The sequence below is a fragment of the Podarcis bocagei genome (genome assembly GCF_964188305.1).
Source record: "Podarcis bocagei genome assembly, chromosome: 6".
Lineage (NCBI taxonomy): Eukaryota > Metazoa > Chordata > Lepidosauria > Squamata > Lacertidae > Podarcis > Podarcis bocagei.
In genome coordinates this window covers 32,225,243-32,243,574 of record NC_138130.1, presented here as the reverse complement: position 1 = coordinate 32,243,574, position 18,332 = coordinate 32,225,243, and the positions used below count along the sequence as shown (strand labels likewise).

Below are 18,332 nucleotides of genomic sequence, written 5' to 3'. Positions count from 1 at the left end.
AGCTCTGTTTCCATAACGCCACCAAGTTATCTTGCATTCTTGATGCTTATCTCTGACAGGTTAGTAGCAATTACAGTTTGCTCTTACTGCTCTCAGATACAATAAAAAAATGAGGTGCTTGTGGCATTTACCTCACAAATAGAGGCTGGATTTCATGTCACATTGCACAGTAATGTGTAATTTCAAGGCACATTAAACAGCAATACTATGGACATAGTTTTGTACTTTTAAATATTTTTATAAATTAAGTAACATTTTATAGACATAGTATCTTACAGGCTGATAGGTGAACTGATATCAAATATATACTAAACAACATGTTTTATACATGGATTCAGATAATCAAAAGTTGGTTTTCATCTGTAGAGCAGCTAACAGATTCTAGAAACATATAGGAGAATAGCAACATGCTTTGTAGATAAAAGGTATCAGCTGAATTGAGGGGAAATGCAGCAGAATAAAATTATCCTCCTTAAAGAAGCGCTTCACAAAGAATGATATAACCGGGGGGGGGGGGTTAACAAGAACGTGATAACTGGCTCCTTTCATGACAGAAATAAGGATAGTCTATAGTTGTGCTATAGAATGTGGAAACAAAGTGGTCATCTAAGCAAATAATTAAAATGATACTAACAAAGCGATAAACTGATGCCTTTCAGTGAACACAATTAACTGAGTTGCTGGATATTATAGTATATGAATAGTATTATTTATTTATATATATGCGGCATCTAGATGGTGACTGGGAGCGGCCGCCAAGACCACATAACACCGGTCTTGAAAGACCTACATTGGCTCCCAGTACGTTTCCTCCGTCCAGTATATCTGAAGGAGCGTCTCCACCTCCATTGTTCTACCCGGACACTGAGGTCCAGCACCAAGGGCCTTCTGGCGGTTCCCTCACTGCAAGAAGCGAGGTTACAGGGAACCAGGCAGAGGGCCTTTTCAGTAGTGGCACCCGCCCTGTGGAACACCCTCCCACCAGATGTCAAAGAGAACAACAACTACCAGACTTTTAGAAGACATCTGAAGGCAGCCCTGTTTAGGGAAGCTTTTAGTGTTTGATGTATTACTGTATTTTAATATTTGGTTGGAAGCCGCCCAGAGTGGCTTGTTTCTGAAAATACCAAGACCAACTTAGGCATAGAATAGTATTTTACTTACTAAATATTCAGATGATACAAGGAGATCAGAATAGTATAAAATTATGAAATTGTATGGCTGCCATGCCTTAAAGGCAATACAGCCAAACTCCTTGATGGTGGCCATGGCAGGTGGAGGCTCCCGGCACAGTGCTGCTTCAGCACAGCATGGTGAAAGCGAGCGATGGCAGTCAACTGATGCCGGGAGGTGCCGTGTCCAGCCTCTGCTCTTTCCTGGTGCCCTCCAGAACTTGGCATCCTGGCGCCTCATGCCACTTGCCTCTATGGGCAAGATGCCTCTGCCTCCAGGATTGTGGTTCACCATCCCAGGATTACTATACAATGTGAGAAGCCCAGAGCTGAAGTTACAGAGAGATACCAAAGGTAACTTTGCCTTGGATATGTGATGCTTCAGGTAAAATATAATGAGGTTCCATTCATACCCTAGAGCCTCATCCAAAATTGTATGGAAGACAAGAAGTACATTTAGTGTGATGTACTCTATTCTCACAGGCAACTGAGTCTACATCCCATTGTCAACTATAGTATGTTTATAACCTTGCTTATCAACTTACACAACGGGCTGTGTTATTGATATGTTTAACGAATAATGGCTGGTTCTCTTTGTTCATACTGCCTAAATTCTGCACAAGCTTGGGCTGCGCACCCATACTCAAACTCCTAAACCACACCAAAGCACAGAAGTTCCCAAATGGACTTTTTGAATTATAGTACTGTTAACCAGTGTTATTTTTATAGAAAAAGAGGTGCTGGAACACACCATGAACGTCTCCCTTGTTCTCTTATAATGGCAATGGCACCTACCTGAGAGGTACAGTACTAAGTTCTGGTGAGTTCCAGTTGAATGAAAACCCTGCTGTTAATACATATTGTATTGCTATTTCCATTAATAACAACCACTGTTACTTATATTGTTCATTTGTCCTGCACTTTCAGTGGGGTTTTTGTGTGTGTATTAGGGGCCATATTCTTTGTGTTTGTTCATTTAAATAGAATGAATGTTAAATTTCCTGCATCTTAATATTACTTCCAGAAGCAAAATGCATAGTTGTAGAATCACACGTTAGTTAATGGAATTTCTTCAGTTATTCTAATAGTATTTTGTTGGGGTTTATTGCATAGGGTTTATGCAGCAGTCTCCCTGAAGACCACCATCACCGACTTTGCATTGTTTCTGATATCTGCATAGTAACTACACCATGGGGAACTGTTGTGGTAAAACGAAGACACCAGTATCTATAATACAGAATGACACAAATATTGGAACTCCAAGCGCAAATGACCATTTATTTCAAAACACTGAGGAAATCAGTTTAGGACCTATGACTGGCTTTTTCCAAAACACGGGAAAAAATATACCAGAAGGGATACAAAATAATGTAGGCACTCCCTCAGAAGCTAGCTCTAATAATGTCGTCGGTTCTCAAAAGTTTGTTAAAGAAAATGATGGTTTGGAAATAACGGATGTTCAATGACATTTGTTAAAATGCTTTTGCCAATTTATATTTATGGTACAGTATAAGACTTTGCTATTTTATATTCAGAAAAAAAATAAACAAAAACAGAGCTTAAGAGCCAAATCTTTGGATACGGATTCTCATGTTGTCGGGCTGGTTTGCCCGCTTCAGGGCAACAGAGAATGGCAAAACCATTACAGTGCCGATGCAAATGACAGCCTTTCTCTGCAAATATCCGTGATCTTCCATGCTCTTCCACAGCATCTACTCCCGCCCCTCTGCCCGCTAATACGAAAAATGCCGTTAACTGCCATGGAAACAGCTGCAAGGGAGCGAACAACAGTGGTCGGAAAGCAATACAGTACAGTACTGCATTCTGTAGCAGTGTCCGGTCGGAATGCATCTAAATGTCCGGGAAAGTACGGACGTGTGGCAGCCCGTGTCGGCAGTCCCTCCATAAAAATAGCTCCAAAACAGCTTTGTTGCGATTTGCAACATTGGACAAAAAATTAAAAAGCTCAACCACTGTGCCAAAAGCAACTTTTCTGTCCGGATTTTCACTGTTTGAAATATGCCACTTTTTTGCCGGTAAGAAGTGAGCACTCCTGATAGGAACTCACGGGCGGGTTCTATTGTGCGCACCCGGAAGGAATTTTGTGCGACTATATTTGGACAAAAAACCATAGTCTCTCTAATCCTGTACTGTATAGGCAACTTCCGGGACCTTCTGACAAGGATGTGTGTTGCTCAATGGAAAACAAATGGCGAAATCAAGGACTTCGGAGTAACTGTTGCGCAGCAGAGTGTCCGCCCAAAGGTACCAGCTGTGGCGAAAGTTCCTTTAGAAAACAGACGCGCATTTTTTGAAGGGGAGCAACCCAATCCAGACAGTGTGCGACTCTTCACTGTTTCTTGGATCTATGTAGATCTGCGCGCGTTGCTCCTGATTTCTAGATCTATGGCCACCGCCTGGCTACTTAACGCGCTTCCCGCGTGGGCAAAGGGAGCTGATTCCCAGTAAGTAGGGCGACGGGTATCGGGGTGCGCTAGGAGAAGCTGGAAGGGGCTTCTCTTGCCATGCTCTTCTCATCTTCGCGGTGGCGCCCCGCGGGAGCTGGGCAAGGTGTCCTTGAGAGGATCCGGTGCCTTTGGGCGGCAGTCCCATACGCAGAGCCCCATGTAGACCGACGGGGGTTTGCTTTTTTGTCCTAGCAAGGTTGCATTCAGTTTAATTCGGGCGGGTGGGTCGCGGAATGTGCCTTTTCTATCTCCATTGCCAGGCCTGCCAGCATGGAACAAAGCTTATTCGGGTGCACTGCTTGGCCTTGGTCTCCATCAGAACCTGCAAAAATATAGTCTCTGAGCACAGAAGCAACTGCTGCAATTTGCCCAGGGTGGTTGTGGTGCAGCGCAAAATTGAAAACGTTTGCCACTCACGCTTTATTCTTGGTGCTATCCCAATACAGGGAGTGGAAACCTGTGGTATATCAAAAGTTGAGTGCTGAAAATCCACTTTCCGCCAGCCCTGAGACCTTCACGTTTGGCATATATTGCTGGGTTGTGAAATTAATGAGAGGGAGGAAATGTATTGTTTCCTTTGTAGCTTAAGGCCTAATAACTAATAATCCCTTTTTGGTATTTCAAAGGATTAAAATGATTAACGTAAAGCCACAAATTACCTGAGCAAATCTTTTATAGCCTCTCATACGAGCTATTTGAGGGTAAACAACGAATTCTGTGTTTTTTCCTTAGGTGGTCGATAAAACACAACTGGAATAGGCAATTTCTGCATATTATTCAGTCATATAATACTCTATTATCTACTTGTCAGAAAGGAGAAATAAGTCTTTTAAAAAATCTGATTCAACAGAATTGTTTTAAAAGATTTTCCAATGAAACACAGACATGATATTTTGAAAGGGTTTTGAAATGGACTATGCAAAACGTGTATCACCCTATGCTGTTTTGATTGTTTTGTTAGACTAAAACATGATAATCCGGTCATCTCTGAGGAAATGCTTCCAGTTACACTGTGTCCTCAAAGTTCCAGCTGCTGGCTTCAAATGTGCAACGAGAGGACTGATCCTGCAGTCTGTTTCCCAGGATGTTTATCAGAATTTAGCTTTAGAAGATTGGATCCATGATAATATGAATTTTGAAAACAGACACATTCTTTTCCTTTGGAAAAATTCTTCTACTGTAGTGATTGGTAGACATCAGAATCCTTGGCAGGAATGTAACCTCAGATTCATGAGACAGAATGGTATAAAACTAGCTAGAAGAAAAAGTGGGGGAGGAACAGTTTACCATGATCCTGGCAACATCAATCTCACTTTCTTTACAAATAGGAAGATGTACAAAAGAATGGAAAATTTAAAACTAGTGGTTGGAGCATTGAAAGCCCTGCGGCCCCAATTAGATGTGGAGGCTACAGAGAGATACGACCTCTTGTTAAATGGAATTTTTAAAATCTCAGGAACGGCTGCAAAATTAGGAAGGACTGCTGCTTATCACCACTGCACCTTGCTCTGCAGTGCTGATAAATTTATTTTATCAACTGTGCTCAAAAGTCCTTACAATGGGATAAAAAGCAATGCCACGCCAAGTGTACCTGCCTTAGTGAAAAATCTCTTTGAAGAAGAGCCTATTTTAACTTGTGAGATGCTCATTGATGCCATTGCAGACGAATATGCTGCCTACCACCAAATTGATAACCATATTGTTGAAATAAATCCAGCTGATGAAACAGAATTCCCTGGAATTAATAACAAAGCAAAAGAACTGCAATCCTGGGATTGGCTATATGGCAAAACACCAAAGTTCAGTATTAGCACATCCTTTAATATAGTTGATGAACAATCTTGCCTTGAAATGAAGATAAATGTGGATGTAAAAAATGGAAAGATTGAAACTTGCAACATTGATGTGCCTCCTTTCTGGTTGCCACCAATCATGTGTGATGAACTGAAAAACCATCTTATTGGCAGCAAATTCTGTCCAAAGGAAACCACTGCAGTAGCAGCTGCTTTGATGAGAACATGCACAGATTATAAGATACACGGCAAGTGGAATCTCTTGTGTGAGAATATAGTATCTCTAATGTAGTTGATTCCTGATAATCAATCCTTTATCAATACAGTCTTATTCTAGCAGAGGGTTTTAAGGACTTGGCTGAACGTGAGATTTAATAGTGAAGTAATAGACTGCTGAATGTAAACAAATTCACTTTTTATTAAAACATAAATAAAAAAATACAAACTTGTTAATCAAGTCAGTTTTGTTTTTTAAAATGGTTATCACCAGTCCTTAGAAGTCTTCTCTTTTAAAATTTACATATTTATTTCTTAAAGTTAGCATCCTACAGACTTGCCCAAATGGATCACACAACGGCTTGCAAACAGTATAAAACAAAATAAAAATACTGGTAGAAAGAAACATAGCATAGTATAGCATTAAAAACATGTATCTAGACATTCAAGACAAGAATTTTAAGGTCAATTTATGCCTTCTGAATTCCCAGTTCTAGTAAGACATGGCATGCGTGAAATAGCGGAGTCATGCTAGGCATTGTTAGCTTGAGAGCCTAAGCCCATTTACTTGAAAGCAACTTCTACTTAAGTCAATTGCCAATGTAAATGTATTTAAGACTTTGGTGACCAAATACTTCCTAGCCGTTTATTAGGAGGTGGCTTTAAAAGAGAGACCTAGAACATAGGGATTAACCAAGAGGCCACCATTTAATGGAGGTTCACAGGAATGTTCTTGCCTTCTCCCATTATTGACAGGTTGGCATAGTGCTCAATCTTGCTGTGCTGATTCTAGAATGTCGAAGCCTGTGTCTGTCTGGGCTGCTTTCCTTTACAAGAGTTCTGCCTCTCCTCAAAAGTAATCCATAGTGAAAGATAAAAACGTACGTGTCCGTATTGTGCCAGTGTGGGGTTCCCCTAATGCGGGAAACTCCATTGTTGCGTGGTGACACCAGCCTGTTATTGTGACAGAAGCTGCATAACTCCCCCCCAGAATTCTGTTTCTTCAGTAAATTGGCATATAAGGCAAAAGCTCCCTGTACGGTTCCAAATTCCTTGAGCATATTAAGTGGACAGCTTTATTATACATAGCTAGTTTTACATTACATTATTATTATACATTACCAGTTTTGATCCCTAAGGAAGTTAGCTGCTTTTTCACACAATTAAGATGCCTATAATATCTGAGTTTGGAATATTTTTGCTACTTGCTTAGTTCAGTGATTCTTGAAATACAGCTTGGGAACCATCAGCATCCCTGTTTAACTTGTGAGTGGTCCCTGAGGTTAATATGGGGTGTATCCAGACTAAGCTAGTTACATCTTTAGTTTAACTGAAATTAGCCAAGTTTAAGTTAGTCATGATTAACTTGTCCTATGGCTATGTATGGGACTAAAGGAAAACTTAATTTAGTCTGAATCCATCCCAGTGAAAATAAGAGGAAAATGCTGTCAGAGGGTTTCTTTGACACTTCTACCACATGGTGAAGAAGCAACCAACTTCTCACTTTAAAATTTAAATCTATATGCAGTGCAAATGGCTGTAGGGAAAACTTCTATAAATCTTCCAGCTATATGCACAATTCTTTCCTGTGCACCAATCAGGTTTTTCTGAATTGTAGCTGTTAAGAGACAAATGCAGTAGTCAAATGTTTTGCTTCAGAGGCTTTTTAGAGGATCCTTCCACATGGTATGGGAAGCAAATCTGATAGCCCAGCACAAGGAAGCAAATCAGAATCGTGGTCTTCACTGACAGTTCATTACTCTGGGGTAAACATGTCATTTTGTTTAGATAAGCTATCAGGCTGATGTGCAGATTTTTTAAAATTAAAAAAAATACAATCAGTTTACTTTACAAAAATGCATAGTGGATGTGGTGGAATAAAGTAGCTCTTGCTCAAAAAAACAAACACACCAGTGAGACTGGTTGGTTTGGGAACTTAGGGTCATGTTTTCTTTGTATGTTTCGTGTGAAAGATGTCCACTGTAGTTTCATGACATGGTCTCAAATCAAAATCGCAGTATCCAAGGCAAAAACGACCCTGTGGAAAACAAATTATTCTACCAATTAAGCCATTCAGCAGTTCAAATTTATTTTAAAATTTATATTTTTCTATTCAGTTCCCACCTGTGGTTTCTTAAAATAATCAAGGCCTCTTCCAATTTTAATCATCCATCCATTGTTGAATCTGTGTGTTAAATGCAAAAAAGAGAAGTGCTCCCTCAAAAATATAGAAACTAGACATATGTAAGGTTAACAAGAGAAAGAAAATAATTTTACAGCACTCTTAATATGTAAAAAGCTCAGGAAGCACAATGAGCAAAGAACAGATGATAGTTGGCAATTTCAATCTTTGCAACTTTCAAGTTGTTCCAATTGAGTTAACAACAATGTTCATAGCAGGGAATGCTCTTAATTTGCAACATGGAGGAGTGATGCAAGTGCCAGCCCTTTCCCATACAAATAACATTTCACATGAAGCAGACCAATAGAAGCCTAAGGGTGTGTGTGTGTGGAGAACATATGAAGTAGGCCATCTTTGCCTCTCCATGGCATACAAAGTTGAAACAGACAGTTACCTGTTAAATATATATTAACCATGGGTGTCCATGTAAATATTCTGACTGCTGTTCCCATCATTTGCCTTGCTGTAGTCATTTTTGTTCAGCAGCAGGCAGGCAGGGGGACAAGTGGTAATTTGAACAGCTGGCAGGAGACACCACTGCTAAATACTTTTAAAAGTTAACAAGTTTCCAGAACCTGAACTGACAACTTTAAGGTTTGAAGATAAACTTAGGCTGCAATTCCAACCATGTTTACTCAAATGTAAACCCCACTGGATTCAGCAGGGCTTACTTCCAGGTAAGTAGAATTAGGATAACAGTCTTAGTAATCAATTATATGGGTGATAGCCACCGTTAGTCATTCTCAGGGTTGAGCTGCTGGAATAAATGTTATCAATTGATTTCAACGGATATGCTATCATTATGATTTAGTTGATTATCACCACCTGTATCTTAGACAATCAATGTGGAACATTTTATGCACATGTCACCAACCTAATTTCTCGATCGTGTATTGACGGAGAATATGATACATCCAGAGTAACGCCAAAATCTTTCAGGGATTGTTGTATCTCTTCTAGGATAGTCATTTGTTGACGCTTTTCATTGCCCTGTAAAGATTTGTTTGCTTTACAAATCAAATAAAGATAATGGCCGACATACTGTAAATTCATATTGGTCGTATTTCTCAGAATGAATAAGCCCCTTCAATATTTTCACTTTTACCAATGCAGATACTCAAATTTAATGTTAAACATAATTCCTGCAAGGTGTCTTACGAAATGGAATGTGTGTGTTTGGTAGATGGAATAAGTAAAAGTTAAGAGGCTAGATGTCATAGGACAAAAGAGGAAAACACCACACACCAAACCAAGCCCCACCTACACACACTTCTAACTATGGATTCAAACTAAGACTTGCGATGAAGTCCATATTCACACGTTTTTTAAAAACTCGACTACCAGCTCTCCAAACACAGTTAAATTATGTCATCTGTAGCACACTGATGGCTTGAAAGGAGAACCACCTTGTTGTAAAAAACATGTTTTGCATGAATATCATCCCAGGTTCAATTTTTCACATCTCCAGGAAGGCTGAGAAACCACTTGAAACATTTGAGAGTCTGGCTAATCAATAAATATCAAGCAATCGTCTAATTCAGTATAAATTACCTAAATTTAATTACTATTATTTAAATTTGTATACCGCTCTTCATCCACAGATTTCAGGGCAGTTCACAACATAATTTTCTTCTAATTAACATTCTCTTCTAATTAATAAAAACCTCTTATTTCCCTATTGTTAGTAAACACAGATAATTTGATGAGTGGCTATTCATAAGCCTCCTATTACCCTAAAACCTCCCCAGTACAAAATGTGTCTACTTTTAGGTGCAAAATATAGCAATCTTTTCCATCTTGTTTCCCTCACTACTGAGTTGTTGAAGATATCTGTCAGAAATAGACCGGTATCCTCAGAAAGAAAAAAGGTAGCATATTAATTTCAGACCCATTCTGAATCCAGAATATATTACTGCTAGCAAAATGTCAACTGAAAAATTCATTGACAAAAGCAAATCCTTTTTTTACTTTTGCCATGGCAATTACAGTCACTGCTTAACTTCAGTAAGTACAACTTTATATGGACAACACTGCAACCCTATGCATATCATATTTAAGTGTGTTTGGGGAGCTGGTGGTCTAGCTGTTGCTGTTATTATCATTATCATCATCATCTACTCAGAAGCAAGTATCACTGAATTCCTTGGGACACAATCCAAGTAAGTGGATTGCAGTCAGGGTAAAATACTTACTTCATCATGAGATGTAAGAAGATGTATAGTTTTCACTTTGCATGGTCCTTTAACAAGCATTTCACAGAATCTTAAGAAGTTGTACAACTGTAAATAAGTAAATAAGATTAATTTTTTAGATGGAAAAGAAGAAATCATTTTGAGTGTATAAATTAACCATGTCTTACCTGATGGACTTGCCTAATATAAGGGTCCTCAACCCAAACCTCTGTAACAGTTTCATTAAGATATTCTTGGAACAGCTTTTCATAGCTGAAACCTTTTGAATTTTCTTCTATTTTAATTTGTTTGTGGTATTTTCCATCTAAAAAGAAGAAAACTTTTCAGTTTGAAAAAGTGCAGTATGGCATTTTCGAATGAAACAAAGAATACAATATATAATTCCACAGCCATAATAATGAAACTTACATTACAGCTTCATACCTTCTTTCTCTTTCTCAATATATTTCTTAATCTCTTCTGCCCTCTCCATGTAACTTGTTATTTTGTCTCTGTAATGAGCCTTTTTCTTCTGATCTTTTGTTGCTGAAATACAGAATACAGAAATTACAGAATACAAGATGCCGAAAAACAATGAAAAAAATAGTTCATCAATTCCCTTCCTTTCACTTTAAATTTTAGACCTGCATGCACACAACAGGGGAACTGACCAGTACCCAAGTGTCATGACAAGCCCTTTAGATATTTGAAGATGGATATCATTATCTTCTCTTTCCCAGATGAAACATATCCATTTCCCTCAACCGTTCTTCATAAGGCTTGGTTTCCAGGCCCCTGATCATCTTCTTCACCCTTCTAAAGGACCATGGACTAAAGGGTTATGGATACCTTTGAATTCCCTTAAGAATGATCTAATTTTGTGGAGGATATGTCTGCCATAATAACTTACTGGGCAGATAGGCTTATTGTAGCATCTAAGGTAGCATAGGGACGCGGGGGGGGGTGTGCTGTGGGTTAAACCACAGAGCCTAGGACTTGCCGATCAGAAGGCCGGCGGTTCGAATCCCCGCGACGGGGTGAGCTCCCGTTGCTCGGTCCCTGCTCTCCTGCCTACCTAGCAGTTCGAAAGCACATGTGCTCTGGTGGGAAGGTAAACAGCGTTTCTGTGTGCAGCTCTGGTTCACCAGAAGCGGCTTAGTCATGCTGGCCACATGTACGCCAACTCCCTCAGCCAATAAAGTGAGATGAGTGCCGCAACCCCAGAGTTGGTCACGACTGGACCTAATGGTCAGGGGTCCCTTTGCGTTTAAGGCAGCATAATCTACCGGGCCCAATTCAAAGTGCCGGTTTTGACCAATAAAGCCTTAAATGGCTCAGGACCGCAATACCTCAAGGACCACCTCTTTCCAGATGAACCTACCCAGACTCTGAGATCATCTGTGACCCTATTTTGTGTGCCTCCTCCAAAAGAGGTCTGGAGGGTGGCAACACGAGAATGGGCCTTTTCGGCAGTGGCTTCTTGTCCCTCTTCAACCAGGCCTTTGGCTGATTCGCATCCAATGCCATTTTAAAATGTGTTGGAGTGGATGGGGGTTATTGGGTTGTTTTTATTTTGATTATGTATTTTGTGTTTTTATATTGTGATTTTAATAACAACAATAATATTTTTATATTATTTATACCCCGCCCATCTGGCTGGGTTTCCCCAGCCACTCTGGGCGGCTTCCAACAGAATATTAAAATACAATAACTCATTAAACATTAAAAGCTTCCCTGTAACCTCCCTAAACCTGCAGGTATAGAAGAATGAATACAAAAACTTATGGAATATGCAGAAATGGTGAAACTTACCAGAAGAATAAGGAATCAAGAGAACTAATCTTTTGTAAAAGAATGGAAACGGTTTATTGAATATTTATAAATTATAAACAGATAAAAACATTGGAACGATTATTGTAACAACCTCAAGTTTTATAAGAGTATATATGTAAAGAAGATGAATGAGTAAATTAAGTTAATTTGGCTACGCAGAAGATATTAAAAACAAATTAAGGAACCCAGAAAGAAGGGGAAGGAAGTCAAGTTTTGAAATGGTAAAATGATTGTAAAATTAGTGAAATGTATAAATTTGAAAAGTATAAATGAAAAATAAAATGAGAAATAAGACCTGCGGGTATAGGGCGGTATATAAACTTGATAATAAGTATTTGTAAAAATTAAAAATCTACATATTATTTCGTAAGCAGGGTGTTCCTAAACAAAATAAAATAAATAAAATAAAAAATACCTTCCAGTAGACCAACTAAGTTAGTTACTTTCGTGTGCATGCACACTTCTTCAGATACACATTTACAAACAGCGCAGGATGACATTAAAGAGATAATGAGCTCCACGATCCTATACGCATCTCCTCGGAAGTCACACAGGTTCCCAAGGGACTTACTCTAAGCGCACCCAGGACTTTGCCGCGCTCCTCTGCCTACAGACCGCACCTAACAGGGAAATCCACCTGCAGGGAGCGACGGGGAGGAAGAAAAAGCCTCACCTTTGAGGACCCGAATCAGGAGGTCAATCCCTTCCTGATAGCAAACAAGGGACTCCTGGAAGCGAGAAGCCGAGTCCAGCTCCACCGCCCGCTTCAGCACCAGCACCGCCGGGTCTTCCATGTCCGCTGGGAAAGCACGGCGTCGGGGTCCTCGCTTAGGAGGGCGATTCGCCGCCGTACGGGGGAGAGGGGCAAGCCTCCGGGAGACACCAGTCCCTAAGGCGACCCAAGCAAACCTGCAACTAGCAGGATTCCACGCCCGCCGCCTGTCACGTGATTCCTGAGAACTGGAAACCGAAAGGTAGCGCGCTCAGCGGCGGAAGAGCGCGCCCATAGAGATGCGATCTTCCTAGACTTTCCTTTCCCTTCGGACGCATCCGCTTCCTAGAGAGGAGGAGGAGGAGGAGGAGGACGCGGCGCTGACGTTGATTGGTCGAGCCGAGCGACGTCCTTGCCTCGCTTAGAACGCTGGGGGAGTGAGGCCGGTGGCGGGGTTTCAACATGGCGGCGTTGCTGGGCAGAGTTGCGGGCGGGAACCCTTTTGCTGCCTGGCAGGTGAGGGACGCGGGGAAAGGGGGGGGGGACCTATTGTGCTGTCCTGCGCGTCGATAACCGCACTTTGGCCCCGTGGTTTGTTATTTAGTGAAGATTCCTGCATTGCAGGCGGTTGGGCTAGAACATGGGTAGGCAACCTAAAAGTAGAATGTGTCCTTTTATTTAAAATGCATCTCTGGGTGATTTGTGGTGTATAGGATTTCGTTCATTCCCCCCCACCCCCACCCCCCAAAAAAATATAGTCCGGCTCACCGCAAGGTCTGAGGGACAGGTCCGCCCATGGCTGAAAAAGGTTGCTGACCCCTGGGCTAGATGGAACTCCGAGATCCCTTCCAGTTCTATGATTCTATGAATGCTTCAGGTTTTCCGTATTCCTTGGTGTTGGCGGCCGCCATTTAGCCCCCCCCCCCCTTTTGATGGTGCCAATGTCAGGTTTTGATTTTGGAAAATGTTGGTAGTAATTAGCACGGCTGTGCTTCTGAACATCTACAAGGTGTCATTTCTCTTCCTGCTCTCTCCAGGGAGAACTCTATCCAAATATATATGTATATGGGACACGACTTTTGACCCCATATGACCTCTCATTTCATTAACTGTTTTTTTTCCTGGGCTGCTTCATCATATTGCATTGTAAGAAAAAAAAGTTTGATAACCTGACTTTTTTAAAAAAAAGCAAACAAACAAAAAATGTCATACTAGCGTCTAATAATAATGTCAGTAATTGTCGATTTGCTTGCTATTAGGGTTAGTATTGGAAGTGCACTTGAAGAACAAAAATAAATAAATAAAGGAATTAGTAGATTATAACTTGTAGTTAGCCTATGCAATAAAGAATTGTCTTTCCTTCCTGCTCCAGAGTCTTGCAAAATACAAAGTGGAACCAATCACCTGGAGGGTGTGGATCAGGCAGAAATTTACAAGGTCAAGAATTCCCGAATCGGTAAGCTTTGTGTTGTGGGGGTGCGGAATTAGTATCTCATTTTCTTTCATTTATTTATTTTCATAAAATACGTCTTTTTTCATTTTGTTACATAAGTAGAGAAAGCAGTTACAGACGTCAAAAAAGGACGAATAGAATAAGCGAAAGGATAAGAAGAGAGAAAAGTAAACACTACAGTGGTACCTCGGTTTAAGAATAGTCCTGTTTACGAACAATTTGGTTTACGAACTCCGCAAAACTGGAGGTAGTGTCCCGGTTTGCGAACTTTACCTCCGTCTAAGATCGGAATCCAAATGGTGGAAGGGCACTGGCGGTGGGAGGCCTCATTAGGGAAAGCGCGCCTTGGTTTAAGAATGGTTTTGGTTTAAGAACGGACTTCCAGAACAGATGAATGGTAAACCGAGGTACCACTGTACAGTGGAGCTACAGATAGTTAGCATCTCATACCTTTTGGGAGGAAGCATCTCAAAGCTAAATTGTAAAATGTCCTACAACTATTATATGAGATATTCCAAGAATCATTGACCAGTATGTCTGCCTTACCACATATATTCACATATCAAACTCTCTTGTAAAAAAAATCTTCAGGTCCATGTTCTACTGTTTACAATTCATTTATATGCATGTTACTCAGAAGTAAGTTTCATTATATTCAGTGGGGCTTAACCCCCAGGTAAGTGTACAGTACATAGAATTTAAATGTAAATGTGCTACACATAGAATCACAGAATTGTAGAGTTGGAAGAGATCCCAAAGGTCATCAAGTTCAACTCTGTGCAGTGCAGGAATCAGAGCTGAAGAATCGCTGGCAGATGGCCACCCAGCCTCTCTTTAGAAACCTGCAATGAAGGAGTGTCCAATGTTAGTGATACTCAGAATAGGAGCACTGAAAGAAATACTCAAGTCCATTGATTTCAAAGGGTCTACTCTGAGTATCACAAATATTGGATAGCACCATATACCAATGAAAGGGATAGTTCATAGAATCATAGAGTTGGAAGGGCACCCTGAGGATCATCTAGTCCAACCCCCGGCAATGCAGGGATATGCAGCTGTCCCATTCAGGGACTGAACCTGCAGCCTTGGTGTTAACAGCACCATGCACTATCCAGCTGAGCTATCCAGTTTAAGAACCAAAAATCAATAGAGGGGGAAATACCAATATTATGCTTCATCTCTTCTTGTCATCCTCTAATAAAAAATAAATGGTTCAGGGAAAAATATAAATAGTATAATTCATTCCTTTTTAGTACACACATATTTTAGTACAGTATCATTTTGCTAAACAAAAGTATTGATACAGACTTATTCCTCTGCTATCTTCAACTACTTTGCTACAAATTACCTTTTTACAACTACTGATATAGTATACTATTCAGCTACTTATAACTGTATTACTGAAACCTGCTTTTGTTGAATTTATTTTAGGTATTTCAGCCGCGGCCTGGTGATCATGAAAAATATGGGGGTGATCCACAGCAGCCCCATAAACTGCACCTTGTGACCAGAGTCAGAAGTGGAAGAAGGCGTCCTTATTGGGAAAAAGAGATAATCAAATCTCTTGGATTGGAAAAAGTATAAAATACATTAGCATTTTGTGGGGACGCTCTGTTGCATAGGGGGAAAGCCCAGTAAATAATTATCTCTCTCTGGCATTAAAACATACAGCCTAATCCTACACATGTTTATTCAGATATAAGTCCCACTATATTAATTAGACTTGCTCCTTGGTAAATGTGCACAGGTTTGCAGTCTTTCAGAGATAAGAGTAGAACAACTTCAGCTCAGGGCAAGGGCAAGGTATTAAATTCAATGATCTGCTGAGTCCCTTTGCAGTTTCTTGTAGAAGATCCACATTAGTTAATGGTAAATCGTTAAAAATGGGTTTGATATCTGTTTGCCTTTATATTCAGTTTATATTCAGTATATAACAAAGGTGCCAGCCAAACTTTCCTGAGCAGAGCAGAATGAGATAGGAACTCTCACCAATGGCTCCCTAATGCCTGCTCTGACATGCTACAGCAGTGTAATCTGCTACATTGGGAGGAGAGGGGAGCCCAGAAGTGCACTCATAGTAGCTTCTGTTTATCTTTGGGTCGGGGGTGGGCAGCTGGAACTACCTGGGAGAGTGGGGTGGAGGTTGCCTAGCAACTTTCCAAAAACCCAGCTGAGGCATTCCATGTCTGTGTATCATTATGCACCATTATCCTGTTCTCAGCTTGTAAATCACTTGTTAGATATCCATGAAAAAGCAGTTTCAAAGCCATACTAGGTATATTTTGTTGTGCAACCAGTTGCCTGAGAGCATGTGGGAACATACATTCATATTCTGCCATGCAAGACAAGTAGATGCTTTGCATCTGGATGTCTTACCGCAGTGCATATAAGCAGCTGCAGTTGGAAGCTTGTCCCTGGTTAGTAAAGGAATCTACACATGAAAGCCTGGTTTTGAGTGTTGTTCTCTCTTGCTGAGGTGTGTAGAGATCTAATCAGAATTTTTAGCAGTCAGCTAATTCATCTTAGTTCACTCCTTTATCTAAGTGTTTGCTATTTATCACAATTTTGACATTCTAAATATGGTAGCACATATACAGTGTTCCATGAACTTTAGCAGAAATGATCCTGTACTAAAATATGTGTGAGCTAAAAAGGAATGAATTATACTATATGTATTTTCCCCTGAACCATTATTTTTTTTATTAGAAGATGACAAGAAGAGATGAAGTATAATATTGGTATTTCCCCCTGTATTAATCTTTGGTTCTTAAACTATACCTTTCATTGGCATAGGGTGCTATCCAGTATTAGTGATACTCAGGGTAGACCCTTTGAAATTAATGGACTTGTGTATTTCTTTCAGTGCTCCTACTCTGAGTATTGCTAACACTGGATACCACCTTCTGTATTTTTATTAAATCTTCATGGATGAATTCACCTCTTTAGGCTCTCACAGAATGAAGGACAATATATGTGAATAATATAAATCACCAAGTAATGCAATAACAGCCAATGTAATGCTAACTAGATGTTGTTATCAAGGATAACACCTGTTATCCATGACCTCTGGCTAGTCTTGCTGGAGCTGATGGAAACTGGAGTCCAACTAGATGATCTGCAGAGTATCACATTGGCTACCCCTGAAGTAATGCAGGATTGTCATAGTTATATTTTAAGAATAGCACACTCGCTGCAACTACTACTGCAAGCTCTGTGTGTGTGTATGCAATCATGTGTTTGAAACTGAACTTTTCTGTGAACTGAATTCTATAAAATCTGCTTATCTACAGAGGTATGAGCTAAGAGTGCATAAAAACATCCCTTCTGTGAATGAAAAACTGAAAGTGATTAAACATCTAATAAGGTTAGTTAACTCTTCTTGACAAAAGCATTTTAAAATGGCTTTTGTAGAACAGCACTAATGTATTTTCTCTCCTCCTGCTTCCTCCTCCGCTCCTATAGCATAAAACCATTAAAGCTACCCCATGGAATTCCATCTGAAGAAGAAATGTCTGACACCTTTATTAACTGTGAAGGTGAACTAATAATTCGCCGTCGTCTAAAAGAACCGGAACAGAAAAAGATTGATGCTTTGTAATGTGTAGTGGCATTCTGTACAATAAATGTAATTTTAAACTGAAATTTGATTGGGGAGCTCATCTACCCATCCCTTGTACTGTGTCAAGGCTTTATTTGACTGATTAATCAAACGTGGCTAGTACTAATGCTGATTATACAAGCATTTCATCAAGCATGACTGTATGTGTATGTAATTCCTTTTTCCACTGTTTGCCTATTGGAAGCACCATAGTAGGTCTCAAACATTTCTACCGCCAGCGATCACTTTTCCACAATGACTTGTCTAAGGAACTCCCTGAAGAACCACCAATGGAGTCTGAAATTTGTAGGGTGGTTAAAAGCCTCTCTTGCCTCCCCCCCTTTTTTGCTTCTGCTTTGTTTCTTTTTGGGATTCTCATTTCAGATGCACCTCACTGGGACGCCGGCCAAACTGAACCCCATGCAAGCAGCAGCAGAGCATGATGGTTGTCCCACTACCAAGCTCTGAACATAAAGGGGACTTGGATTGTAGCCTAAAGCATGACCACCTCATTATTCTATGTTTAATAGAAAGTGTACACTAAACCAACCCAGTACTATCCAGCAGTATACTGTAGGAGAAACTCAATGCATGGACAAACTCTCTTCATTTTTATTTTCAATTAGGAATTCTTTATAAACTCCTGAAGAAACTTGGTTCCCTATAACAGTTTGTCTAATACACTGTTTGAAATATGGAATGTATTCATTATTCCTGATTTAGGCAGAAATAAA

At 40.1% G+C, this 18,332-nt stretch overlaps 3 protein-coding genes across 5 annotated transcripts; 2 read left to right on the top strand and 1 right to left on the bottom strand.

Annotated features, from left to right (window-relative positions):
• Nucleotides 1-3,314: 3,314 nt before the first annotated feature.
• On the top strand, nt 3,315-5,886 carry LIPT1 (lipoyltransferase 1). 2 transcript variants are annotated; one of them, XM_081198102.1, is made up of 2 exons: nt 3,315-3,637; nt 4,373-5,886. In XM_081198102.1, the coding sequence occupies exon 2, from the start codon at nt 4,610-4,612 to the stop codon at nt 5,723-5,725; it is 1,116 nt and encodes a 371-aa protein (XP_081054228.1). In that variant the 5' UTR covers nt 3,315-3,637; nt 4,373-4,609; the 3' UTR covers nt 5,726-5,886. The 2 variants fall into 2 exon arrangements, with proteins under 2 accessions (XP_081054228.1, XP_081054229.1); XM_081198103.1 differs by having other exon boundaries at nt 3,322-3,437.
• Nucleotides 5,832-12,830, bottom strand: MITD1 (microtubule interacting and trafficking domain containing 1). Of its 2 annotated transcripts, XM_081198104.1 has the most exons (7): nt 12,509-12,830; nt 10,447-10,548; nt 10,191-10,327; nt 10,024-10,110; nt 8,706-8,821; nt 7,774-7,834; nt 5,832-7,687 (listed from the first exon to the last, which is right to left on the bottom strand). In XM_081198104.1, the coding sequence occupies exons 1-7, from the start codon at nt 12,627-12,629 to the stop codon at nt 7,592-7,594; spliced, it is 720 nt and encodes a 239-aa protein (XP_081054230.1). In that variant the 5' UTR covers nt 12,630-12,830; the 3' UTR covers nt 5,832-7,591. The 2 variants fall into 2 exon arrangements, with proteins under 2 accessions (XP_081054230.1, XP_081054231.1); XM_081198105.1 differs by lacking the exon at nt 10,024-10,110.
• A 74-nt stretch (nt 12,831-12,904) lies between these two features.
• Nucleotides 12,905-17,642, top strand: MRPL30 (mitochondrial ribosomal protein L30). The gene is made up of 5 exons (XM_081198106.1): nt 12,905-13,063; nt 13,920-14,003; nt 15,432-15,578; nt 17,291-17,364; nt 17,463-17,642. The coding sequence occupies exons 1-5, from the start codon at nt 13,010-13,012 to the stop codon at nt 17,596-17,598; spliced, it is 495 nt and encodes a 164-aa protein (XP_081054232.1). The 5' UTR covers nt 12,905-13,009; the 3' UTR covers nt 17,599-17,642.
• The last annotated feature ends 690 nt before the right edge of the window (nt 17,643-18,332 follow it).

What these genes read in the sequence shown, in the direction of transcription:
- LIPT1 (XM_081198102.1), top strand. Translation starts at nt 4,610, where the DNA reads ATGATAATCCGGTCATCTCTGAGGAAATGCTTCCAGTTACACTGTGTC.
- MITD1 (XM_081198104.1), bottom strand. Translation starts at nt 12,629, where the DNA reads ATGGAAGACCCGGCGGTGCTGGTGCTGAAGCGGGCGGTGGAGCTGGAC. An exon ending in TATTGAGAAAGAGAAAGAAG is followed by an intron (nt 10,328 to 10,446) that starts GTATGAAGCTGT and finishes TCTTCTTTTTAG; the next exon opens with ATGGAAAATACCACAAACAA. An exon ending in ATACACGATCGAGAAATTAG is followed by an intron (nt 7,835 to 8,705) that starts GTTGGTGACATG and finishes TTTAACACACAG; the next exon opens with ATTCAACAATGGATGGATGA.
- MRPL30 (XM_081198106.1), top strand. Translation starts at nt 13,010, where the DNA reads ATGGCGGCGTTGCTGGGCAGAGTTGCGGGCGGGAACCCTTTTGCTGCC. An exon ending in AATCTCTTGGATTGGAAAAA is followed by an intron (nt 15,579 to 17,290) that starts GTATAAAATACA and finishes GCTTATCTACAG; the next exon opens with AGGTATGAGCTAAGAGTGCA. An exon ending in GTGATTAAACATCTAATAAG is followed by an intron (nt 17,365 to 17,462) that starts GTTAGTTAACTC and finishes CCGCTCCTATAG; the next exon opens with CATAAAACCATTAAAGCTAC.